Source organism: Lissotriton vulgaris, chromosome 12 (genome assembly GCF_964263255.1).
Source record: "Lissotriton vulgaris chromosome 12, aLisVul1.2, whole genome shotgun sequence".
NCBI classification, from domain to species: Eukaryota; Metazoa; Chordata; class Amphibia; order Caudata; family Salamandridae; genus Lissotriton; species Lissotriton vulgaris.
In genome coordinates, this window is record NC_141700.1 from 685,880,197 (window position 1) to 685,907,974 (window position 27,778).

The 27,778-nt window shown below is 40.0% G+C and overlaps 1 protein-coding gene across 1 annotated transcript in view; it reads right to left on the reverse strand.

Moving 5' to 3' along the window:
- The window catches only part of CDH13 (cadherin 13), a 2,285,705-nt gene that overhangs the window by 597,562 nt on the left and 1,660,365 nt on the right, over positions 1–27,778 (reverse strand). Inside the window, exon 8 of the mRNA XM_086945882.1 lies at positions 21,416–21,556. Coding sequence (XP_086802008.1) covers positions 21,416–21,556 — 141 coding nt within the window. The remainder of the gene's footprint in view (positions 1–21,415; positions 21,557–27,778) is intronic.

Consider the following 27,778-nt stretch of genomic DNA (forward strand, 5'->3'; position numbering starts at 1 on the left):
AATACAGTGAATACATTTGGAAGGAAATGTAAGCAGAGAACCTGATCTCTGTATTTGAAGATATGGGAAAATATCGGCTTTATTGGACTTTGGACTATTGATTTGAGGACACCTTGGATATATCATTGAATTTGAGTTATACGGTTGCTTTTGATTTGGAAATACAGAATGGAGGAATAGTGGACCTGTTTTCGCTTATTCATTGAACAGCCCTGAGGAAGTCAATGTGCCTATATGTGTCACGACGAAACATGTGTTGGTTGCAGTTTTTGGAGAAATTAAGGCTGTCCATGTGATAAACTTGGATTTGAAGAAATAAACCTCTTTTGGAACACGCAAAAGATCTAGGATATTGGATCAATATTTGGACTGTGTAGTCTGGTGACTGTGTCATTTTGACTGAACTGTGTTTACCTACACATAATAATTACTATACATATGTGGTTATCATATGAACGAGTGTTCGGGAAGAAATCTGTAAATTTTAGTTTGACCTTGGTGAACTGTGATGGGTGTTCGGTAACCACACCATCTTCCCTAGCAGCACCCTGATTACTGTGATTATTCGAATTCCATTTTATTCCCTTGAATTTGCAGAGCACCCTTCTGTCTGAAGGTTACCTCTCTCTAATAATTAAAATGATATTGATTTTCTATACCTAACATCTTACATAGATATTTACTCTCTCTCAATAAACCAGAAGGCTGAATGGCAAAGCAACTTCTGTGTCGGTGTCTGATTTTGATGTTGAAGTAGGAAGTGGTTGGAATATATATATATATATATATATATATATATTACCTACTGGCGGTCGCCAGTAGGTATATATAGTTAGGATTTTTTCCCTATGGGATTTCTGAAAATTCTATGTCTAATAACTTTGGCGTTTGTGGACGGAATCGGCTGCAATTTTCAGGAAAATGGCACATTTTGTTTCTGAGCAGCTCCTGGAAATTTGGGGGGGGTTCGTCAAGGGGGGGCCGAGAAAAAAGGGGGGTCCCAAAACACGTTTTTCCAATGTTAATTTCCATAGGGCGGTTGGACTCACTTTTAGCCCGAACGGCTGAATGGATTTTCACGAAACTTGGCAAAATTGTAGGGACTGTTAGCCCGATGTGCCTTTGCTAGGTCTCAATATATGTGCTTCAGTGGATTTTGAGAAATTAACGTTTAAATCAAGATATATATCTGTAACAGCGCTCCGGGCAGCGATCCGGTTAGCGAACTTTTCGCGTATCGGAACTTTGCGATGCGAAGCTGATTGGCCCTCCGGTGTCTGTCAACATTCTAAACAGTCCGGAGCGGCCGCCATCTTGTCTCTCGGTAGGATCGAGAGACAAGAGGAGGCCAAAACAAAGGGGGAAATGAAGGAAAGGGGGCAAGGTAGACCCCTTCTGACCCCCTAGGATTGATGAGGGGGATATTATAGAGCCACGCGGGGCCCCCAAAAAAAAAAATCCGATTTTTTCGCCGTAGAGACGCGTCTTGGTAAGCGAACCGGGCAGCTAACCGGGCAGCTAACCGGGAAGCTAACCGGCAGTGTAATGGGAGTCTGAGGAGTAGCTGATTGGCTGTCAACATTGTAAACAGTCCGGAGCGGCCGCCATCTTGTCTCTCGGTAGGATCAAGAGACAAGAGGAGACCAAAACAAAGGGGGAAATGAAGGAAAGAGGGCAAGGTAGACCCCTTCTGACCCCATAGGATTGATGAGGGGGGTATTATAAAACCACGCGGGGCCCAAAAAAAAAAAAAAAATCCTGAGGAGTAGCTGATTGGCTGTCAACATTGTAAACAGTCCAGAGCGGCCGCCATCTTGTCTCTCGGTAGGATCGAGAGACAAGAGGTGGAAAAAAAAAGGTGTAAATGAATGAAAGGGGTAAGGCAGACCCCTCCTGAACCCCTAGGATTGATGAGGGGGCTATTAAAGTTCCCTGCGGGGCAAAAGAAAAAAAAAATTTTGATTTTTCGCGGTAAAGGTGCTTCCTGGTACGTTAACCGAGCAGCTAACCGGCAGCGTAACGGGAGTCCGACATATTGTGTTTTTTGAACGTTTGTGATATGTGCACGTGTGGATTTTGTCTAATTAAGGTTAAAAAAATATATATATATCTTTAAGCGTGTTCTGGCGCGCTTACGTTTTGGGTTTGGTTTGCGCTGCAGAGACGATACGTCACGGTTATGCGATGCATCATGAGGTGTCTCACGGGCTACGTGATACGTCACTTAATAAAGAATATATTTTACAGCTATAGATATTAGCTTTTAAAAAACCAATGAAATTCACAGAAAAAACCATAGGTTATAGACCATATATAGTTAGGAATTTGCATTTACAAAACCTTGAAAATTCACTGAAAAAACCATAGGTTATAGACCATATATAGTTAGGGATTAGCATTTAAAAAACCTTATTTTATTTGCACAAAACCATTGAAATTCCATATATAGTTAGTTGCACTAACTAAATATCGCGGACCCGCAATCCACTGCTAATGATGTCACATATTACATCATTCATGACATGGTCAGTGACATCACTGATGACATCACTGATGACATCTCAAATGACATCACTGATGACATCACTGATGACATCTCAAATGACATCACTGATGACATCACTGACATTTCATTTGACATTACTGATTACATCACTGATGATATCATTTATGTGATAATACATCTTCAGACTCTAATATAACCTTAGATACACTCAGTGTAAACAGGCACTCACAGACTGTCACACATCCATGGAGTTACTCACACACCTAGTCAGTCATGCAAAGAATCAATCACATCTCCATTTCCTCAACTATACAGTTATACACACCTTACTTAGTCAAACATATAGTAACACATATTTACTCTCTTATACAATCCTTGATACAAGTTCACAATGATTCATACAGCCACTCACACATTCACTGGCTCTTATGTTCAGTTATTTATATATGTCAACTCTCACATGGAGTGTGTTTTACATATGTACTTACTTTGACATGTAGCACTGAGATATCCATTCACTCACCAATATACTCATGCACACAGTCAACTGTCCATACAGCTGTTTCTACATGCACTTTTGAACCCATACACCTAGGGAATCAACTGCTCACACATCTATGCACAGAGTTATACACCTCCCAGCCACCCACACACATACTCAGTCTCCCATACAACTACTTGGGCAACCATTCAATAACCCATATAGTTACTGATATAGCTACTGATTTAAACATGCAGCAGTTTACAGAACAACATAAATAATGATTGCCAAATTAAGACACTTTAATCACTAACCCATACACTCAGTGAGACACATTTAATCATTCTCTCATACAGTCAGTCATGCACCTACTAAATCCTTCATCCAGACACTTATACATCCACTCATTCTTCAATATGTAAGACATATTTTAACTTTACAGAAACATACAGTCACTGGGTGTTGTCATCAGTGATGTCATCAGTGATGTCATCAGTGATGTCATTTGAGATGTCATCAGTGATGTCATCAGTGATGTCACTGACCATGTCATGAATGATGTAATATGTGACATCATTAGCAGTGGATTGTGGGTCCGCGATATATAGTTAGTGCAACTAACTATATATGGAATTTCAATGGTTTTGTGCAAATAAAATAAGGTTTTTTAAATGCTAATCCCTAACTATATATGGTCTATAACCTATGGTTTTTTCAGTGAATATATATATATATATATATATATATATATATATATATATATATATATATATATATATATATATATATATAGATATATCTATATATATATCTATATATATATATATATATATATATATATATATATATATATATATCACAGCAATTCTCTTTCCACGAAAGAAGATGAGTCGCACTCCTGAGGTGATTTCGAAAATCTTTTATTTCGGTTGCAGGTTCCTAGCCGTTATGTGTCCCAATGCATTTCGGTCTAATCCTAGACCTTTCTCAAGGGGGCTAGTGGCATCGGCAAAGGGAGGGGAGGTTAATTGTCGTTGGCCTCAGAATTTGCATGTTTTAACCCCTCGGTGGGGGTCATTCTGGAGACTGAATTATGTAATTGCCCCCTGGTGGGCGCCGCAGTCGGCTGGTTAGCTGAGGCTCACTGGTATTTGTAGTCCGCTCTTGTCTCCCTCATTTCAGCCCTGTAGGGGAGCGATGCACGGAAAGCATTTTCTTTGCTGCTTTTCACCTACGCCTCATTGTTCCTATTTTCGAGGCAATGAGGGCCTGTTACCAAGGTCTGGTCCCTGGCGGCTACCCCTGCCTAGTGTTTGCTTGCGCAGTCGAAAGTTTTGGATCCAGGTGCAGGCAGTAGTGGGAGCTCCTTTGTATGGCGGTGAGTTCTCTGCGGCAGGACCCAGCCGCTTTGTATCACAGCAATTCTCTTTCCACGAAAGAAGATGAGTCGCACTCCTGAGGTGATTTCGAAAATCTTTTATTTCGGTTGCAGGTTCCTAGCCGTTATGTGTCCCAATGCATTTCGGTCTAATCCTAGACTTTTCTCAAGGGGGCTAGTGGCATCCGCAAAGGGAGAGGAGGTTAATTGTCGTTGGCCTCAGAATTTGCATGTTTTAACCCCTCAGTGGGCGTCACTCTGGAGACTGAATGATGTAATTGCCCCCTGGTGGGCGCCGCAGTCGGCTGGTTAGCTGAGGCTCACTGGTATTTGTAGTCCGCTCTTGTCTCCCTCATTTCAGCCCCGTAGGGGAGCGATGCACGGAAAGCATTTTCACTGCTTTTCACCTATGCCTCATTGTTCCTATTTTCGAGATATATATATATATATATATATATATATATATATATATATATATATATATATACATATATACTGAAAAAAGTCAAAGATTACAGAGACGTTATGGTTAGGTTCACATTTTACACACACAAAACCATAGATTTTCAGCAGTTATAGTTAGAGTTATTTCAAGTAACTATAACTCGTGGCCTAAGGTAACTATAGTTCGTGCCCCCACCATGCAAAGTTTTCTCATCAAAAATGTTACAGCAAATGCTGCATTGATATTCTCAATGTTGTTATAGAAGATGTTATGAGTGATGTAATATATGGGGCAATTAGCAGCGCATGCTGAGGGCGCGAGTAATAACTATCTTATGGCACGAGAATGCCAGTCAACTGATGGTCATTTTCAACTACTCTAAAACTGAAGCAAGTAACTCCGGACAGTTCCCAAGTTTTAGGTAGAGAGCAGCTCCTTTATATGGAGCCCCCTACAACACTACTGACACTCTGAATCTGCTGACCTCAAATGTTTGTTTTTCTAGTAGAGTTTTTAAGCATAGGATTTGCACAATGCCATCTACACAGAGCAGGTAAGTGACAAATTATTTTTCCCATTTATACAGCGAAGTCTTTAAGCATAAGATTAGCACAGTGTCATCCACACTGAGATGAAAAATGGCAAAATCATGTTTCCAAAGCAGGAATACTATGACAGCTTTGTATTGGTAAAATTAAAAAACGCTTGGTTTAGTTGGAGTTGAACCGCAGTGGCCGGGACTACAGAATCTTGGCTAAAATGAAGCACTCTACCCATGAAACCTCTCCTCTATGAGATATGTCTCACCATGGCCCATTCCTGCTCCAGCCAACAGCCTCAACTTTCTTCTCTAAGTCAAAAATGTATATGTATGTTGAATGAAATTGCTGTCAACTGCAAGTGACATAGTTTTGTTCTAAGTTTGAAGGTTCACCAGAGTGCACTTCTGAGGTTTCCTTTGTGTGCGTTCCAGTTCCACAGGCTGTTTTCAATCTGAGAAACCCAGGCTTGGCTGAGCTTATCACAAAGCGAACATGAAGTATTTTTTTGCTGGTTTGGTGTCAGCAGAGCAGATAAGGAGCCGCCTCAGGGAACCAGGAATAGGGAACAGAGAACTGTTGCTCTAGCCAACCAATGAAGTCCCTTTGTGCCGACATGTGTGTCCGCAAGTAACACAGAGATACACTGCTGCTGAAGCCGCTATCCGTCCATCGTGCTTCCGGAATAGAGACCTCTCTCGTGCGTGACCCTTTGTGCATAGACCACTCTTGTCCATTTTTGTTACCTGCCGTTTCCTACTGCTGCTGCAGGTGCCTTCCACTTCTGCATTGTCGAGGCTTGAGTCTGCATTATTGTGTTTTTCTGTCACAGAGTTCTACTGCTGTTGTAGTTGGTGTGTGCATCAGTTTGTGTCACGTTGCACATTTCCGTCAAAGCATTTTGTCTGCTGCAGACGCAGGGATGTGTCACCTTGTGTATTCCTGTCACACACCTTTCCTGCAGATTAAGCCCCCCTCGCTTTTCTGTTGCAGACACACAACACTGTTGCTGACACCAGCATCTGTCCGTCCTTGCTCGGCTGTCAGAGTCCTCCAGTGATCGGTCTCTCTTCTGTACCCATGTTCACAGCCCTCTCTGAGCGCATGGTTGGCTTTTGCCTCATTATGCATATTTCGCAGATCTGTTTCTGCTCTTGAGGAAGGGCTTCGACACATCAAAAATTCCTGTCACACAGGCTGCCATTGGTCCATTCCCCGGCGTCCATGCTTGTCATTAGTGTCTCCTACTCCCTAAAGTTGCATTTCTGACAACGGCCTCATACTCCCGAAAAATGTATATCTCAAACCACGTTTATTTCCGAGGCACGTGCCTGGCACAGCGCGCATTTCTGTCACAGAACGTCTTAATTGAGCGCAAGGCTTGGATTTGCACGTTTCCGTCACTGGTGACGCTTTGTGCTCAGCGCAGTGCCTCGTAGAGTGTACGTTTCTGTCACAAATCACCCTTGGTGTCGATGCGATTGCTCTGCACAGCGCTCGTGTCTGTCAGAGTTCAATTTATGTATGTATGTGTCTCGTGCGTGGCGCAAACCTAGCCACAGGGCCGCCGGGAGCTGTACAGAGCCAAAGGCAGTGACGCGGTGAAAAGTGATTGACGGGGATCTGTCGCTGGCACTGAAGCGTACTTACACTACGAACATTTCGGGTTCTGTGTCCGACCCCTCCCCCAGCTCAGGACGGTGTTTATAGAGCGCATTACTATCGCAGACCTATAATGTTGTTCAGGATGGGTTTTTACCTCACTGGATGTTCGCGATACATTTTTATTTTAGGAGATCCATTTCTCCATAAATGTCCTATGAGTGCCTGATATTTCTGTTAATATGTTGCACTTTCCAACGCATTTCTGTCGCACCAGATGTCAGCAATTTCTCTGTCGGCCCCCCCATTGTCAACACTTACATTTGTATTTTGGCTTGCGTGTCATTCCCATCTCATTTATTGTTGGCGCAGGCATTTCTAACGAGGTGATTATTTTACCCTTATAATCATTTCGTGTCAATAATCCAGAGGCCTATTTAACAGCATTTTTTCCCGCTGCCGCTCATGCTCTTTCTTACACAGAAGTATCCAGACTCCTTGCAGACAGAAGCTCCATCGAGGGACATTGTGACTGCTTGCTGGGATGTTCTCACTTACACAAGTATTCCATGTAGGAAGTAGAAGTCATTTTTGCTATTTTTTTTATTGTAAATAATGGAAAGCGTGGGATAGATTCTTGTATAGAAGAAGACCCATGTGGGGGCATGGCTTCGGGGAGAGAATGTGTTTGGGGTGTTACACCACCTCAATAAATGCATTTTCTGATAAATAGTTTATATATTTATTTATTTATTTATAAAGTTTTATATAGCGCGAACATGATCCCGAAGGATATCAGAGCGCTTTACAATTTAAGGGCGAGGAAGGTACAAGTTGCGGTACAATCGTCAAAGGGGATAACAACCCAAACAAATCAAATATGCACATCGGATACAGGTGCATTCAGTCGGGTATTGTGAGATGCTAATGGTATATCCCCGGGAATTTTACATACCCACTGAAAAAAACACACACACACTGTGTTTTGAAAGTCCTCCAAAATAGTGGTTATTTTACAAAATATTGTCTCTCTCAGTACTCCTACCAATTCACACGCCTCTCCCTTTCCACTGCCCTTTAGGCCCCGCTCATGCACCCTGCTTGTCGTATAATGTATGTAAATGTACATGTATTTATATAGCGCAAATCACCGACCCGGTATCTAAGCGCTTGCTTAGGGAACCCGTCCTGGTATTCCCCTGTGAAATACCCCGGTAGGGTATCCACAAGGTGAAAGCCAGGCATCCCACCGCGAGGGGCCGTTGTGGAGATTAAGCAAGCTATTGCCCAGAGTTGCAGAGTGTGAACCCATGAATCAAGTAGGCCCCGGAGCGAGAATTGTCGAGTACGTGGACATTTTCGGACTCAAGACCCGCCGAGCCGGGAAATGAACCCTGGTCCCAGGTTGACCTCTGTTTCCAGGTCTGCCTCCTCTAACCAGTGAGCCACACTTCTCCCAGGCTGTATGCCAGGCTGATTGTAGTAAAATCTGAAGCGCACTCCCACCCCCCGTCCCCCAGTCTTACTGACCAAGCTACACCCGACCAATGTCGGCTGAGGTGGTAAGTAAGGGGCATTCGCCTGAGCCCACATTGAAACCCAATGTGGCACGCACTGACCCCGTGGACATGCAAACAGATGTTGGTTGTTCAGGCTAAGAATGAGCTCCAGCATGACCTGTTTCCAGATGACCAAAGGCTTCATCAAGTGTGCCCTACATAAAACTTGCCTTTGCAACAGGATACTGCATGCTTATAGCTGTTATGGTGTTTCTGCTGGACTCTATGCCTCTTTCAGTCCAGTTTTCAGTCCATTCTCATGCCTCATTTCTGGCTTCGGGGCTCTGTTATGTTCTGTCCCTTCCCCTTTAATTGTGGATGTCCAACTTTCAATGTCCAATGCTGTTCCTTAGGAGGCCACTGCAGTTTGCATCAGCTACAGTCCCTGCTAAAGCCGTCAGATACCAGTATCTACTAACCATCACACTCCTACAAATGTGACAAATTGGACTATATCAGGTGGCCTAAAGCTCTGAGATTGCATGGACAAGCTCGAATGAATTATTCATTTGATTTTTAGCCACTATACGCCTGTTCTTTAAAAATAAAAATAAATAGGTTGAAAGGACCAGCGTGGTTGGCTGTTATAAATACGTGCCATGCTAAGTAATAAGTGAGGATGTTGAGCACGGCAAACACCAGCACAAATTAAGCACTTCATTTCTCTTATCTTCCTAATTTGTCTTTTCGCTCCTCAGGGGTTGCCTACAGTCATCTAGAGGCAGTGATTAGAATTACGCTGGAATAACGATTGTGGGTGCATTTCATCACATCAGTTATTAATTGTGGTTCTGGAATGTTCTGTACTTAGATAAAAAGATTTCAACACCTCCACAACACAAACACTGCAGTTGGGGGCCTAACATACTTGGAAGTATTGCATGTCATAATAACTAGGTAAAAAATATCGACCCAAAAGAATATCAACTGCAGAATATTGACTACCACTATATGGTCAAGGTAAGTGAATATATGTAAGTAGTGATTTGCTTTTTTTAACTCTAAATATACTCACTTTGATGATATAGATCTTTGAGGTAAGTAGATTTTAGATAAGAATGGTTATCTACGTCTACCTACAAATACTCACCTTGACATTGTAGCGGTGGTCAATATTCTAGAGTCAATGTTGTTGCAGGTTGAGATTAAAAACTCAGGAATAAAGTATAACACCCACCATTAGTGACACATTAAAGCTCTCTTGTGGTACAATAATGTATCTGGTTGGTGTTATCACCACTTCATCGTCTGTGTGGGTGTTTCAATAATAGCGCGTATTTTGGTCGGTCCTGATATATCTGGCGATCATATATATTCAGGATGAAAATAGAGTTTGGTTCACAGATGCAGACATTGCTACTTTTGTATTGACAGCAATGCACTTTTACAGATTGAATGCTCGCGATAAACCAATGTTCTCAGCACATTCAGTGTGTTTAGTCTCTGCATTTAATTCACAGCCCTCTCTGTCAATACAGATATCCAGTCAGAGTCAGCCTCACTGTTCCAAATCTCTGTTATTTCATGTTTATATTTTATTAATGCAGCTCCAGACAAATAATCCTGACAGCAAGAATAGTTTATTGACACCAATTTGCAGAGCATGAAAAGTGCAAAACATGTAAGATTTTTAGGACTTAATTAGGATATTTAGCTTTTTTCCGAAGTCCAATTTTAGAAGACAATAAAAAGGAAGGTAGGAGATATTCTCAGGTTTTACACACTTTCTTGAATTTTAAGCTTATTTATATTTCTCTTACGACCCCTGACAAAGCATTGAAACACTGTTTAGTGAGTAGCATGCTACTTTGCAACCCAAGATTAGCAGTTAGAACCTTTGTTTTGCTTTTTTTGTCTTGTGCATTGGCTATGTTAGGTTTGCGCTCTTGGTTTAATACAAGTTTAGGGGAGTTTGGAGTAGGGCTGAATGATAGGGATGGGCTTGAAAAGAGGGTTTGGGAAAGGGATAGAACTATATGAATGGATTTATAAAGGGGAAGTTGCAGGTTTTTGTTGCAAGTAGTGATCATGGGTCATTGTTTGGTGGAATGGCTAAAGATCGGGTCAAAGTTTGAGAAGGTTATTTGGGAGTGCATAGTAGTCAGAAAGGTTTGGGATGAGACAGAGGGGGGAGGGATGGAAGGGTATTTTTTACACACACCCAATGCTTGGTAAAGGTAAGCTTGATTAAACCACTCTGTGAGAAATTGGGTTGGATATTTGGTTGAAACGGGGTGAACCCCTATCACCCAACATCCACAATCGTCATCAGGGTGACCCACAAAAGTCTTAAATTAACCTGTGCTTAACTCTCTGGTAGCTTGACACAATAGGAATTAGGCTTAAGTTAGAGGCAATGTGTAAAGTCTTTACACAGTACACAAACAGCAATAAAGTGAAAACCCCACACAAGAAAAATCCTACACCAATTTATAAAAATAGAGTACATTTTAATATATTTGACACAAAAACAACAACAATCCAATCATTAGAACTGGAGTTACGAGTTTTAAAAATGTGAATTAAAATGTAACTTCTAAAAATTATAGCACCAACTACGGACATCTAGTCTTGCGAGACCTGGTCAAAGTAAACAAATATTGCTTATCACAATGGAGAGCAGGTCGGATACAACAAGTGGATTCAACCCAGTCAGCGCTTACCTTCAGACTTAAAAGAAATGTCATAAAAAATATTCTGAGAAGGTAAAATTCAGTGGGGCACGGATGCAGGTAGTGTCCGAGGAGGAAGTATCGTCGTCAGTGAGTCACTAGATTGAATCGCAGTGAAGATTTCTACATTTAGATTTAGTCACCTTTTTGGAAGTGAACAAACTGTAGTGGGACAAGGCAGGAGGCTTAGCCGATGAGTTTCCCAAGATGTTAGATACCCATTTGGCGAAACAGCTATGAGCAGAATATGCTGCTGCAAGAAGAACGTAATGGGAGCTGTATGAAGTCAGGCCAACTGGCGATGCACCATGGGCTAATAGACAAGCAGGTTGATCCTGGTATTTCCTCCATTCCCAGAGCAGTCTTTTCTAAAAGTTTTCTGTCTCAAGCTTTGGATTTTGGCTATCTGGGCATCTTTAGCACCAGCACCAACTGATCACGATTGGAGGGACATGACTTGGTAGAGGTTAGGAGTCACTCAGGCTAGGTCCAGTTGCAGGTTGAAGATGGATGAAGCCTTTTCTGTCCATGAGACTCTAAACAAGCAGCCTTCTCACTAGACCTTGGAGTCACTCTGATGGTCCTGGGTGCAGGTGATTAAACAGGGCTCAAGCAGCAGGAAAGGTTTCTGAGGGTTCAAAGTGGGCTGCAGGCAAAAAGCAAACCTTCAGGTGCAGCAAAGCAATCTTGTGGAGTGCACAGCATGCCACAGCAGCAGGCAGTCCTCTGAGAGTCCTTCGGCAGTTCGAGAAAGTGAACTGAAGAGTGGGTCTGAGGGTCCCCTTTTTCAGTCTCGCCTAGGAGAGCGCATGAGCTATTTGCTGCAAGGGGTATTGTATACAGTAAACCGCTTGGTACGCCCTTACTTACCATTGGTTCTCTCCAGCTTCACTCTTCAAAGCAACCTTTTAGTTGGGCATCGCAGGCCATTGTGTTGGTTCTGTTCATTCAATGCTGCCACCAAGCTAATCTGTAACATGGACAGATTTAGTTCTGCATCGGCTTGCTTGGGTACTTTACACTAGCTACATTAATCTTGGGTGGAATTTAGGACTCTTGTGGGGTTTTTGAGTTCATGGATGGGTGATGTTTGTGGTGATGAAGAGTACGTAGGGGTCAGGAATAACTGGAGTTTCAAGGATTAGTAGAGTGTAGAGGGAGTTTTAGGATTCATAGGTGGAGGAGATTATGGTTCTTTGAGCCTTGTAGCTATATAACCAGAGAGGCACTAACCCTTTCCTACTGAAGTTGGGCAGACAGTTTATGCCATTTATCTGGCTGTCTGAATACTGCTGGGTTAAAGTGGCATTTAACTGAATTAAGAAATCCAGTGAACGTTGAAGCATCTACAGACATCTTGCATATGCTGTATGGATGTATTGCAGCACTATGTAGCTCTGCCGTTTGAGGTCTGTGTAGCTGTAGGTTTTCATTCCATTAAGATAGTTCAGTGGGCTTATTACCCGCAGCCTATATGTACGTGTAGCCAATAGGCAATGCGATTACAATTTTGCAGTTAATTTTCTCCAAATTTCCTTCACAGACTATGCCTTTACAAACCCTTTATACATTTATCTTTCTGGGTTATAACAATTAGAAAAATGCCAATGACTATTGTGTCTAGAAATATATGGTTTGCGATGCATTCCTCCAAATCTTTCCTCGTTTGAGCTCTGTTACAGCAGGAATGTGCTTAATTGTATTCAATTCAATTCAATATCTTGGAACATAAATGGGTTATGTAAAAATATAAATAATGCCCAAATAGATACATTATCAAATTCCTTTCTAATTATATTATTACAGGAAACGTGGGCAATGGGCCCTTTTATGTTACATGGAAACAAAAGATATTTTGAGCCTGCAGTTAAACATCATCATTTTGGTCGTCCCGGTGGGGGGCAAGCAATATTCTTATCTATCGACCTGAAAGTTGAACATGAGCAGTTACCTACGAATAACTCTAACTTCCAAATGGTAAAGTTGCGATATACATCAAGCGAACGAGAAAAATCAAAAGTGCTAATGCTGATTAAAATATATAGTCCACCAAAACAGAGTTAAAGGAAGGATAAGTGTGATGCTCTTACTAGTTTCTTATTAGAGCAAATAATGGATGACCTTTTTGCAGATTTTATAGTAACAGGTGACTTTAACCTAAATCAACTATACCCTTCCTACAAGACGATTTTATACAGTCTCAACCAACAATGGACAATTCTTGAGCAAAAGTTGGATTCCTCACAAAACGCCAAACAAGGTTCATTGGGAAGAAACTTTGTTATGGATATGGAAGCATTGGGACTAAGAATATTAAATGGAAGATTTCAGACACATAACTCTAAATCACGAATTGACTACACAATGTTATCACTAAATATTTTTAACAACTTAATTTCCTACTATTTAAGGAAGGTGCCTGATAGTGACCATAGTAAAAAAAAAATTAATATAAAATTGTCTTGTTTGAAACATCAAATGTATTTAACAACGCAAGGTCAGACGGATACCATCAATTATAGAAAACCTATATGGAAAACATAGAATAGGGATGATATAAAGGAACATGCGCAAAAACTGGTTAAAGAATGTTTTAAAGATAAAACCATGAGGTCTGTAGTTCAACAATGGGAAAACATCATACAGAAACTAGTTAAACCATATGATTTCACTCCTAGCGTAGAGAAAAAAACAAGTGACTCAAATGGAACTAAGGGAAATTAATATCAATCTATCATATACAGTTAAGAAAACTAGACCGACCGGTAATAAACTCAGAAGACAGTTATCTAAGTTTCTAAACAATGAAGATATACTTATAAAATTAAAAATAGGAAATTAATCTGGAACGAAAAGAACAAATTGGGATGCCACTAGGCAGAAGGCCCTTTTGCAGGCAAGCTGTTTATCTGGATTTAATGGTCGATTTAGCGGCCTATCCCATATCCCTTTACTAAAGGCCTATGAAGGGAAGATTCCACCAATAGGCCTGAATGGAGGAGAGGTATTCTCTCTTGATCCAACCTATGAATGGGACAAACTGGAAGGGGTAGTACTGTAAAGACTTCTATCACTCCTACAATGTACCATGGTCCAGGCTATAAGGAGAGAGTTTAGTCTGGGATCTTGGAACATGGCGGCCGCCACTCGGGCTCTAAGATACTTCAACACCCTGCTCGAGAATGATGAGTTGGCTAAAGTATCCAGATTGTGCTGGGAAGAGAACCAAAGCAGCGAAAGGATGTGGGCAAAGGCTGTTAGAACCAAAATGACTGTAATGAAGAATCACCATTTAATTAATGGTACAGTCACCTCTTGGCTCAGCTTTCCAGGCAAACGAGAATTGAGAGAATGTGTTGCTGTGGTTGTCTCAACAACGTGATTTATCATATCTAAAGAAGAAATCATCTATTCATTTCTCGTAAGCTTCACTTGGCCAGGATGGTGTTTTCCCTTACTTATCACAGTTACCAGATCCAGGTTTGAGAAATGAAATTCTAAGGATTCGGGTGGGATGTAATCCAATCTTCATCCCACCCATATAAGACAGGGGTGCAAAGGGGTGCAAAATAATAGTGGTCTTTTTTCCTGTCCTTTGAAAGTCAAATGCACTATTACGCATATTCTTATTGACTGCGCTTTTTATCTTGCAAATCGGATCTAGTTTTTAAGAACTTTGTTTTTTAAATATGATGCTCTTCATAGGAACAAGGCGGTGGAGTTATTGTCTGAGATGCGATATTTAGATGTGGCAGTTGGGATTGCTCAGTTCTTACGATTTATTAAACAGAATTTAAAAAAATAAATGTAATGGGGATGGGGTGGTGAGGAGGGGGCTCATTTGAATGGTTTTAATTAATATGTACTTTTTAGAATGTTTTATGGACAATTGTCTAAATAAACTTGTTTTGAACCTTTAAGAAAAGAGCAAAGGCAGGCAGGACTTGTGGACAAACATCTTCTACGCAAGTAATCAAGTAAACTCAAGGGAGTTTTGGAAAATGATTAATTGTTTCGTAAGACCTAACACATCTGTGGTAGCATCCGTCTTAAATGAAGATGCATGGTTTATATTCCTTATAAAACTTTTAAACCCAGCTGCGAAAGCAAATATTCAGGATGGCATGCAGATAAGGATGGTAAAAACTGACATAGAATATGATATTGAAATTTATATAACAAAATCTCAAGTCTCCAAACTAATAAAGAAACAAAAAGACGGGCATCAAGTTCCAATGGTATCCCGTTTGCTCTCTATAAAGAAGAACCAGACTTTTGGTCAGCATATCTAACAGAGGTTTTTAACTAAGTTGTACAGACTGGGTTGATTCCAAAATCCTGGAGAGGGTCATTAATATCTCCTATTTTTAAGAAAGGAAATTGGCAATTGCAGGAGAACTATTGTTTGATAACCCTGCAAGATACTGATGCAAAAGTGTTCGCGTTGATCTTATTGTCAAGCCTTACAGATTGGGTAAAGGATAAGCAGATACTGCCCCCAAATTAAACAGGATTCATAAAAGGTCTAGGAACTTCTACAAAAATATTAGTCCTATTGGTATTAATCGATAAGCCAATTTTAGCAAAACAGCCATTGTATCTTTGTTTTGTTGATTTTAAATTTGCTTTCGATTGCGTGAATCGTCACACCTTCTGAGGAAAAAACTAAAAGAGCAGGGAATTCCAGCCTCATTATTAGAATTGATTCAACTTTTGCATACTGATACTTGGATTATGGTGATGATTGGAGATGGACGGACGCCAACAAAAGAAATACCTACGACTGGAGGATTAAAGCAAGGGTGTGTCCTGGCCCCATTGCTTCTTAACTTGTTTTAAGCAGATCCTTCAACTGTGCTGAATGAAGTAAATTCACATCCGCCTAGGTAAGCTGACAAGCAATTATTCGATTTGTTGTATGCAGACGACGTTATACTTTTAAGTCAAACTAAAGTTGGGTTGCAATGGTTAATCAATCGCATTTCAACATATGCAAAAGAAAACAATATGATAATAAATGATGCATAGACCAAAGTAATGGTAATTACAAAAAATACAAGACTTAAACATAAATTTATATGGTCATTGGAACAAACCCAATTAGAGAAAGTTGAATCTTACAAATATTTAGATGTTATATTTCATGACAATGGAAACTTCCTCCCGCAAAAAAAGGATATTTACAGAAAAGCAAATGCTTTGGGAGCAGCATTTAGGATCCTACAGAAATCAATAAACGACTTATCTTATTGTCCCTTCTTAAAGGGGATTTCAGCAAAACTGTTACCTACTCTAACATACGGAAGTGAGGTACTAAATGGGAACGATGCGGCGATCAATAATAATGCGGTTGCAAGAACCTATAAAACCCTTTTTTGTTTGCCTAATAACGCTTCACAAGCACAAGTGAGGCTGGGATTTAGGTTAAACAACCAGTTATATGTGAGGAAAGGACAATCTCTTAAAGTGTGGAACCAAATAAGAAACAATCAAGAAAATCAAATGTCCCAGCTACTATGGCATGAAGCAAATGATAATAGGAAACTGCAGGCCTGGACTTATTTAAATGCAGCGATAGAAGAATTTGGCTTAATGCCTATCTGGGAAACTACAATTAGTCAGGAAAGTTTTTTTAAAAATTAACAAATTAACTAATCATCCATCGCTGATAAAAGATAAAGATATATGGCCAATAATAAATGGATTTAAGACAAAAAAAGGTTCAAGAATATTTAGAAACATTGTGGTCATTAAAAAACAAACATATCTTTATTAAAGCACGATTTGGCTTACTGCCGGGTATACATAATTTACCTCCATGGTAGAAATCTGAAGAGGATACCCAATGTAGGCTATGTAAATCCGGACAAGAGAATATTATATATTTACTTTGTCTTTGCCCTGAATTAGGAAACGAAAGGAAAATTATACTTAAGAGACTATTTAATGATCGTGGCGTAAGGACATGTAGGCAAGCTTTGATGGTATATCTAAGCTCTGGTGATCTATCTATGAATTCTGAATTTGTTAAATTTTTGTAGAGAGTTGAAAAAAATTAGAGCAGTATAAAATGAACTCCTTTTCTACAGTACTTTAAATATATTGTACACTGCATTTTATTAAGTATAAGTTAGCATATTTAAGATATGATATCAATCATATATGTTCTTTTAGTTTTTTATATTTGATCACATTTTTGCAACTTATGTAAGATTTTAATTAATCAAACAAATAAAATAATTCAAAGAAATCTAATCAATATCTTTATTCGGATACAAGAGTATATCCATAAAAGTGCAGACAAACAACAACATATACAATAAAAATTATCCAATTAAAACAGGATAACATAAAAAAATACTGATACAAAAAGGGAGAATTCATCAGGGTATTTGTTTACCAAGGTTAAATATTTTTATAAAAACAGGATAAAATAAGGATACTTCAGGGCGGGCCCATTGAGTTATGGGTGCGCACTGCCGCTTTCAAGAACCAACCTGAAAGATTAGCTCTTCATTTTCCAAAGCAAATCCCTTCCCATATGCTGCCTTGTAGTCAGTCATAGGTATAGCCTAAAAATATATCAAAAACCTTTTGGTGTGTATTAAATAGTAACTACAAAAGAATAGGAAGTGCGGCATAGATTTTTTATATTAGCTGTTACAGGGACATGGCAAATAATCAATGTTAGAGTTACACCCCGCAGGAAAACAGAGCATGAATTTCATAGTATCAATCCTCAGCCGAAAAAGTAAGCCCCTTTTGCAACGGCCAATAGGTTTTAGAAGATAGCTAGATGGAGCATGGGAAATGTTCTCAATACGCTTATATCTAGCAACAGACGTTTTCTGAATCTCTTTATTGTGTCTAACCTTTCTCTGTGATGCGTTTAAAGCAGTTTGTAGGGGTTTCTTACTTACAATCCCAAGGTCTGAGGGATTTAAAAATAAGTGCTCATGGTTCCCGCTAGTTAAACCTTTGTGGACAGCAGCTAGCCAAGGTATTTCTATACCCCTATCACATTTTAAACAATCTAATATAATCTCCCTAGTAACTTGTGCCGCTGGATTCTTCCAGACTCTGAGCCAAAAAATGCAGGGTGAGCCTTAATATAATCTTCAATGTGTGGCAAATTGAGTTTGCTGTGGCAAGCATACTATAAGGAGGAAATGGGAGCACCCAGGATTTTGCGACAAAATCTGTTCTCTTCTCCCTGGATGCTACCACAGATAGTGAAGCCCCAAACTTCTGCATCATAAGTGGCTGTTTGAATGCACTGAAGTTTAAAGATCTTAACAGTGGCAGATACAACCTCCGTATTCCTAGGTTTTGGCAAACCAAGTATTATGTTAGTAGAATTGGAGAACTTTCTCCTACAGTAAGCCACATGGTCAACCCACAGTCCTTTGGAGCCACATCCCAACCCTAGGTAGGGGAAAGTGCGAGTGCTTTGTAAACTGTCTGAATCTAAAACAATTGATGTGTTAAAATTCTTCTTCGACCCACACGCCATTAAATTTTTTTTTTAATTGGTGCGTTAATCCAAACTAGCTATGAAATTAACAAAGCCCCGCACCATGATGCAGAGAGCTTTTGGGGTACGGCCCGCATCATTGGCGTATATTAGGGCGGGAAGTTTGTTGCCATTGATACAAGGGACATCACGGGTGAGGGTTGCCAATGACTTGTTCAAGTCGTTTATATAAAGAATAAGTAGGAGAGAGGCCAGGACGCAACCCTGCCTGACCCCTCTGCTGACTTCAATGTCTTTGGATACCTCACCACCCATGCTGATATGCACCCGGGCGTGTAGGTCTTTGTGTAAATAGGCTAAAAAGTGTACAAGGGACTCGTCCAGGTCCTAATTTCAAAGGATAGTCCAAAGCTGTGACCTGTTGACAAAGTCAAAGGGCGAGGTAAGTTCCATGAAGGCTAAATATATAGATTTTTTTTGGCTACGCTGTATTACCAATAATTAAGTTGAGGTTAAGGCACTGCTCGACAGGCCACAACAACTTCAGCGCCGCCTCCAACGACCACCACCAACTCATCAGAAAAACAAGGAAAAAAGTGATTGAAGACAGAATCTCCAGTCATGCATACAACAGCAAAGAACTCTTCAACATCATCAAGGAGTTTGCCCAACCCACTAGCGAGTCCACCGACATCCCTCCCTCACAAGACCTCTGCGAAAAACTTTCATCATCCTTTCACAGTCACAATCTAATTGTCTATGATGTAAATATGCACCCAAACATGCCTATCAATGCTCCCCATCCTTAAGAATTATGCAAGGATGACCACAAAAACAATAGGCAAAACCAAACGAACATCGAGCTATAAGTAAGAGAAATATAAAAAGAGCTTATCAATCATACCAGCGACTTTTCTAGCAAATATTGTTCCTACAGCATCAAGCACCGCAATATTGTGCTGTATCTTGGTGGATAAAAATAATGTTTGTATACTGTTTACATTGTCAAAATACAAATATTAGTTTTCAGTGCTTCAGAACATCACTGATGATAAGAAAAGAAATGGAGCAAAATCGCACATTCTTAGAATACACTAAATAGTACCTCAGCTCTGAAATAGCACAATCTGGGCAGTTTATTTACTCTGGCCCAGGCGGTTTGTTTACAAAATCTGTTTGTGGCCTGATAAAGGCTTAAGAGCCGGTCTCTGAATGGCAATAACATGCTTAATTCCTACTAGTTCCACTGTAGACATGAATAAAACCATACTGTAACTTGAGGCAACCACTGCAATCCAAAGTCTGGCACAATGACTTTATCATGATTTTAGAAGGAAACACAATTCAAGGCAGCATGCACACAGTAAAGGAAAGTCGGGTCAGTGATGCATACTCTGATACCTATAATTGATGTTGCACTAACTTACCATTGTGTTATTGTGACAGACTGTTGATTGTCACAAACAAAATCTGGACAGAGACGGTCCCATGACATGACTGGCAACCTGTTTTAATCCAGTTTTAGGAGCCCTATTCAAAATTACTAAATTGACCAATTGGCGTTTATCAGTGGGAGCTCTACAAATAAGAACGGCTTTCCTTTCTGGGCTAAATAATTTGACATGTTTATGGAACATGTTTAAGTTTTCTTTTCGTAAAATATTTTATATTAAAAATGAATACTACTACAATGTGCAAAGCATGCGTTTAGCCATAGAAGTTAATAACCAAGCAACATTACTGATACAGACATTTTGAAATCGGCCATACTAAACTTTCCTTAAATAAGTACTTAGAAAAAGATACGTGAATAAATCTGCATGAAAACAAACAGATACAGTCGATAAAACAATTGGAAGCATGACATAAAAAACACATCCAATCAGCAAATTAGGCAATTTATTGGACATTGTCCATTACTTCTCACATTTTTTCTAAGTTTTACTTCTCTGACCTTAACTAGTAATTCTTAATCAAAACAACACTCTTCTACCAACAAAATCTTCCGCCATTTACAATTTTGAGAATGTTTTTTTTTGCTAACTCCAACACGCAGTGCATCCTTGCTTCTGACTGTTAATAGGCATATAATTTCTCGGTGAAGTAAACAGACAGTGTAACACATTTTTCAAATATCCTACTGATTTGATCAAAAAACCCTTTTTAATACAATTCAACTATAATCCATTTCCATAACATGGACATGGGTGTCTTTTATTTTACTGCACCTCTCTGACTTTCTCAAAGCTAACTGTTATTTTCATTAGAGTCAAATGCAAGTAGATTAAACTAAGGTTGAGCTATGTGTCACTATTAACTATTGACTAAAATATCTTATCCCACCTTTTGTTGCCTAGATTCCCATTAACTCCTCTAATCTATTTTTCCCTAATATATAACATCCCTCCCCGAGATAAATCATGCAAATATGTACATTTTCTTTTTATGTGCACTATTCATTTAATGCACATCATCTATACATGAGCCTAGCAAAACAAAGCAATATAAAAAGTCAGTAGTGCCCATTGATTTATGTTAACATTGTCTAATATACATCCTTCATACAGTGGCGTAGCTAGACCTTTTGGTAAGAGCGCAGTGTGTGGTCTCCGCTGCCCCAAAAACACATGCTATGTCCCTGCACCCTCCTTGCTACGCCAATGCCATCATATAGAGCAATTACACTGACTAACATCTAACAGGTTGAAGGTATTCTTTGAAGTGAAATATTGCAGTTCTATGACTTAACAAATACTTACTTCCTTTTTGGTAAACTCTGGTGCATAGTCATTTTTATCATCAATGACGATAGTGGCTGTGGCTGTGCCGGTTAATCCCACTTCGCTGCCGGACATGTCTTTTGCTTCAATGATGAGTTCATACTGAGGTGTAGAAAGGGTCTGCAGAAAAGAAAAATGTGAAGCATCAGTTTTCTGTAACCTTCAATTAAAAGAAATTTGAGAGATACTGTATATCGGTCATTTTCTCCTTTAAAAACAAAGCACCTTAGTCCCAAAGTAGTTCCGGGATTCATGGTTTCCTTGTCATGTTTTTCCATATTCTTTTAGACTAGGATATGTACCTAAATTCAGACTACCATAATAAATGATCAAGATCTCACATTCGAAAGTTCTGTGTACTGAATTCAGATGGTGTAATGCATGAGCTATCTATTAAAAACCTTTGTGATAAGACACATCACAAAACTATAGGATGCATTTATTGAATCACCAAGAGCATCAGACAGAAGCACTGTAAAAAAGTAACTTGACAGATTGTGGGATAGGAAGGACACAATCATTATGTGTGCTGTGGCTGTTCTCCCACATAGCCAGGTTAGTGTGATCACATGAGACAAACTAGGCTTCTCCCAAGGTTATTCACTGTGTCAGAACTTGGGAGGTGGAGTAAGCACAAAGTTTCTATTTTGAAAAGAGTTAGTCAGGTTATCTACATTTATACTTTTTTTGAGTAAACTAGACGTTGGTAATAGGTGAATCAAAATTCTACCAAATCATCTCTGTTCAGTATGTTTATTTATATTTCATCTTTTTTGTTGTCTTTTCCTTTTTTTCCCTTATTTCATTTCTATTGATTATACATATATCCACATTTTTTGTTTTTTTTGTACAAACACTTTTTACATATAATACATTGTGAATATTGCTTATCAAAAACTCTTTAAAACATTCAACAATACGCAGAGAGTATTCCTTTCTAAGCACAAAGTTTCACCATGAGGGGCAGCTGATATATGTCTGAGTAATAATTCAAATAAGAATATAGGGAAGAGATACAGATCAAAGATCTAAACTACGTTTTGCAAACAGGAAGCACAACTTCCAAAATAAACACAATTGAAAGTGCAGAAAAAAAGATGGCTAATAGAGTCATGTATTCACTAAAGAAACTATTTTAAAAAGTTGCAATCATATTAATAATATGGTAGGAGAGAATTTCTAAAAAGACTACTAAGTCGCTACCAGTGACCTGTTCAATGGATGAGGCTGACTTGTTGCGTGTCCTAAGAGCTGTCAGATACCCTTGCACCTAATTTTAAAGATAAAATCAAAAATAGATCAGCAGGACAAGGTGGTAGGACATTTAGAATAAAGTTCTACATCTCTGTTTTTGGTGAGAGGGAACCCTCTTATGGAATGAACAAAATGTCAAAACCTTCAAAGGGGAGAAATTTCCCCATTTTGCAGATTTTATAAAGATAGAGCTGGCCTACAGGATGAAGCTAGGAGCTGTAAGTATAGAGGACTGCACACGCTTGGATTAATTTTGCATGAGTTCTTATTATCCTGCTTCTTTTGGCTTGCATCAAATCAACAAGAAAAACACTTTATATTAGACCCAGTTGAAATTTAAATTAAGCAGCAAAATCAAGGAATTTGGCATTACCCTTAATATGTAAAATTTCCACAATTATACTATTACACTACACCTCATAATTTCATACCGTTTACAGCTACATTTTACCATGAGACCTCGGGAACAACGCTAAAGACCAATGAGTGACTGTTGCTCATGGCCCTTGAGTGGTGTGGCTCACTGGTTAGAGACGGCAGACCCGGAAGCAGAGGACGGCCCGGGACCAGGGTTCAATCCCCGACGCGGCAGGGTCGTGAACCAGGGTCAGTGGACTCGATAATTCTCGCCTCAGTGCCTACTCTAACCAGGGATCACACTCGGCAACTCTGGTCATTAGCTTGCCTCATCTACACAACAGCCCCCCACAAACGCCGGGGATGCCTGGTTTCACCTTGGAGATATCCAGGAGGGACCATCTCACAGGGAAAGCCAGGACAGGTTCCCCAGTGGTCTATAGCGCCAGGACGCCTCCGGGTAGCAGTGCGCTTTACAAGACACACACATTTATTTAGACACACACATTTGTGTTTTCACACTATTTGTTTTTAGAGCGAAATGCATTCACCTGGTGTAATTTCTCAGAATATTGTGTAATGAAGAAGAAAAGAGATGAGACAAATCTCCACACCCCTACGATTCAATAGGATTTTCCTTTTGTAGGTAGGTAGTGCTGGTTCCTCTTACTCCTGTGAGGGAGGACCACAAATGCAAATGTTTTGTCAGTGCTGCTACAAAGTTGTATTTTTTTATGCCATTGGAAGTGTCTAACAACCTTAGCCCACTTGGTCACACAGGTTGAGCAACTTGTCAAAAAGACATTAACAACTTCCACAAATGTCATGGCATTATAAAGTCTTCTTTTGGGTTTCAGGCTCCCTTGTTTTCATGAATCTGACAAAAATACTAGTTTTTCTCTTCTAAGAAGGAGGTACTGATGCCTAAAAAGATGGTTACAATTAGTAAAAGAGACCACTAGTGCCATTGGGACATGGAATCCATATGAAGGGTGCCTTCTCTAGTTCTTAAAGGAATGCTTAGACTAGCAGAAATTCAAGTGAAAATTAGGACCAATCCATTTGCACTTCTTCGATAGTGAAAGATGAGACATATTATCTTATTGCCTCACAGCCTGTATCCAGGTCAGTAGGTAAAGATCAACAAGATAAAACTTAATTACAGTTTTGACATTTGTGAAATCCTAAAATGTGTTCAAATTTTGCACTGCGCAATGGCCAATTTATTTCCCTGTGTGTCTCTTCCATTAAAAATTCTCACTAGCTACCAGCGAGAGACTGCTTCAAGAAGAGAAATTCCACCATGACTTTTTACATGAAGCACTTACTAAGGTATAAAAGTGCTGCGAGACACCAGAAAATCACACTTCTATACAAATCGTTGTTCCTTGAAATTTTTTAAATCTCATGAAATTTCAAAGGAAATATTTACTGAACTCACACAGACCAATTTTCTAATTCCCTAACCAACATTCACAAACATGCTTCATATCTAAAATAGAGGAAATACATACAAAATATACAAGGTATGGATATAGATTGCAGGAAATATAACTTTTGAAAAGAAGCGTTATTAAAAATTGTGAATATTCTCTAAATTGCTTTTTATAATCTTGAGGCAAAAAAAAGTAAACAATCACAAAACTAAATGCTGACGAATTGCTGTATGGTTCTTTTAGCTACCAATCAGGAACACGCCTTATGCCGAACATATCTTACTTCATTTTTCATAATGAGCAACCTCACATAAGTTAGAAATCATTTGTATCGATTAGATACCAGTAATCTACAATACCTATTCACAGTTATATATTATTTGTGAAAAGGTTTGTATTGGATTACTCTTTGTAATCATTTGCATTTAAAATATACATAGCATACTTCAATCTGATTCTTAACTTTACAATTTTTTGTTGTATGTGTAAAAGGAATTCCACCAGGATATAAAAATAATTTTTTAATAAATCAAATAAGATTTATAAAGTCCCACTAATCAGCCACAAGGGTATCCATGCTCTGACAATCAAGCTGCTAGGGTGGTGTCAGTTGAATAGACAGGTCTTGAGACTCCTACTGAACTCTTGGAAAAAGGGTGAAGTTCGGGGTGAAGGGGGAGGCTGTTCCAGGAATTCACAGCGAGGTAGGTGAAGGAGCGTCCTCCACTGTTGCTCTGGACAATGTGGGGGTATGAGCTCAAGAGAGAAAGCTCAGGAGGTGGTTGATGTATGCTGGCCCTTGGTTGTGCAGAGCTTTGTAGGCGTGAATCAAAACCTTGAATTGGTATCTCTTGTGGATGAGGAGCAAGTGGAGTTTCTTCAGGTGAGAGATGATGTTTATCCATTTGGGGAGGTCAAGAATGAGCCTGGCTGCTGACTTCTGAATGCTCTGGAGTCTTTTCAGGAGGTGTGTGCTAATTCCTGTGTAGAGTGCATTGCTTTAGACCAAGCGGCTGGTGATGAGGGTTTGAGTAACTGTGCATCTGGTGGAGACTGGGAGCCATCTATCGGAGCATGCGCATGCATGAGGACGCAGACAGAGGATACTGAATTGATCTGGTTCTTCATGGTGAGGTTCCTGCCTAAGATGATGCTGAGGTTCTGAGCTTGGTACGTGGGTGTAGGAGAAGGACCCAGTTTGACAGGCCACCAGGAGCTGTTGAGCTTGAGGAAGTTGTTTTGCATCCAGTCGGCGGCACTGCTCATGCTAAGGTGGAAGCTGGCCCTCGTGGTGGAGGGGATGTTTTAGGAAACAGAGGATGGGTTGGGTATTGTCTACGTAGGAGAAAATGTTCAGTCCGTGGTTACTGATGATGCTGACCATTTGTGTAGACGCAGCTATGTTAATGGTTCGAAGTGATCTCTAAAAGTCATGTACAGTGAAGGGATACAAATCCAGGCATTTGTTCTAGAGTTATTACTCCATTGTGTCTGACCAATTCAATCACTTCTCACGTTCACTGTAAGGTTATCAACGCATTTCAAATTATAAATTTCATATAAAGAAAACAAACATAGGAATACATTATACAGAAGTGCAAATTGCTATAAATAATTTAGGCACAACAGTTGCTGAATATGAGCGGGATCTACAAGGGAGAATACTTAGCTAATTGAAAAATATTTTAAGCGTGGGTGAAGGTCCAATGGGCAAAGGGGATGTCAACAAATGACAGAAGCAGCCAATGGGATAAAAAAGGAAGGGCCATTATATTCTGTGGAATGTTGTCACAGACCTTCCCAATTCTATGAAGCTAAGGATTAGGAGGAGGATGGGGCAATTATCATAGAGCACTTGTCGCTTGCATCCCTATAGAACCATCCAAAACGTTCCATATCAGACATAATCCTCTGCTGACTATTGGGACAGAGACTAGTTAAAGATCAGAGTAGAGATCGAGAATCTTTTATTTGAGGACATGTTCACAGGATGCTTCAAAGGGATTTTAGCAGGTTCTTTCACCTGAAAGTGAATAGTATTCTCTTTTTTCCATTCTTTAACTGAGACTCTGTTATAAATGTCCATTTAATGTATTGGATCCGTCTACTAACCAGCACCTTTGCTTTAAAATAAGCTGAATTGCTTTTACAAAATGTCTTGCAATATTCCCATCTGATACCATTTGCAATTTCCATTACGATAAAGTACTTTTTGTCACGAATCAGGGACTGGGGTTTACTCTCTTTAACGAGAATCATTCTTGATAGATCTGTCCCTATAGACGCCAGAGCGAATCTCAGGTTTCATCAAATTTGGAACGTTTATTTGCAGCAGTCAAAAATATTCTTCTTGCTTTATTTCATTTTGACTTCTTCTGTCCCCCTCTTACCAAGTCCTCCCCTCCTTTCCTCTCCTTCCTCTCCTCTCCTCTCTACGCCCCCCCTACACCCTCCCATCTCCCCTTTACTCCACCTAACTCCAGTCGTGGCTGCCGTAATAAAGAGGTGGTGGGACGGGTGGAGGCGGTGCGGGGGAGTGCGGGAGGGGGAGCATGCACAGGGGTTGTAATAAAAAAAAGTAAAATTAAATCTTACCTGGAGCTGCCTCCTGCTTCCCACTCAGCACAGTCCTTCCTGGACTCAGCAAGAACTGGGACCAAATCACGTACTCCCTGCAATCCCTGAGCTGCTCACACATGAGAGCAGCCCGGGGATTGGTCTGAGCAGACAGGATAGACACCCTGTTCAGACCTCACTGATCTGCAGTGTGTTTTGGACAGCCGGCAAAAACACATATGCACACTCAGGGAGTGAAGTAAACATTGCGCTCCTCCTCTCAATGCCCCTCCCCCCCTTCGCAAGCTGGCTCAGAGCTGGAAATTAAAAAATAAACAATGACATGTTATTTTTCATTTACGAGCTCTGAGCCAGGCAGTTGCTCAATGCCCCTCCGCCATTATGGAGGAGCCGCCACTGCCTAACTTCCCCCCCCTCTTTTTTAGAATGATTACTTGAGCCTATGGCTGTGAGTGTGACATACAGATATGCATGTTTCTGGCCTAGCTGTAGGTCATTTGTCAATAGCCAATCATATAAAGACTCCCAGTTACCATTCAAATGTATGTGGGGAGCACGCATAGCTGCAGGTTTGTTGAGAGGGTCTTTATCAGTGCCTGTGACAAGTACACACACAGTTCAAACCACTGTTCTCTCGTTCTCGCTCTCTCTCTTTGTTTTCTTTCTTTCTTTATGGGTGCAGGTTGAACACAGCCTGCAGGCTCGTGCAAATCTCTTT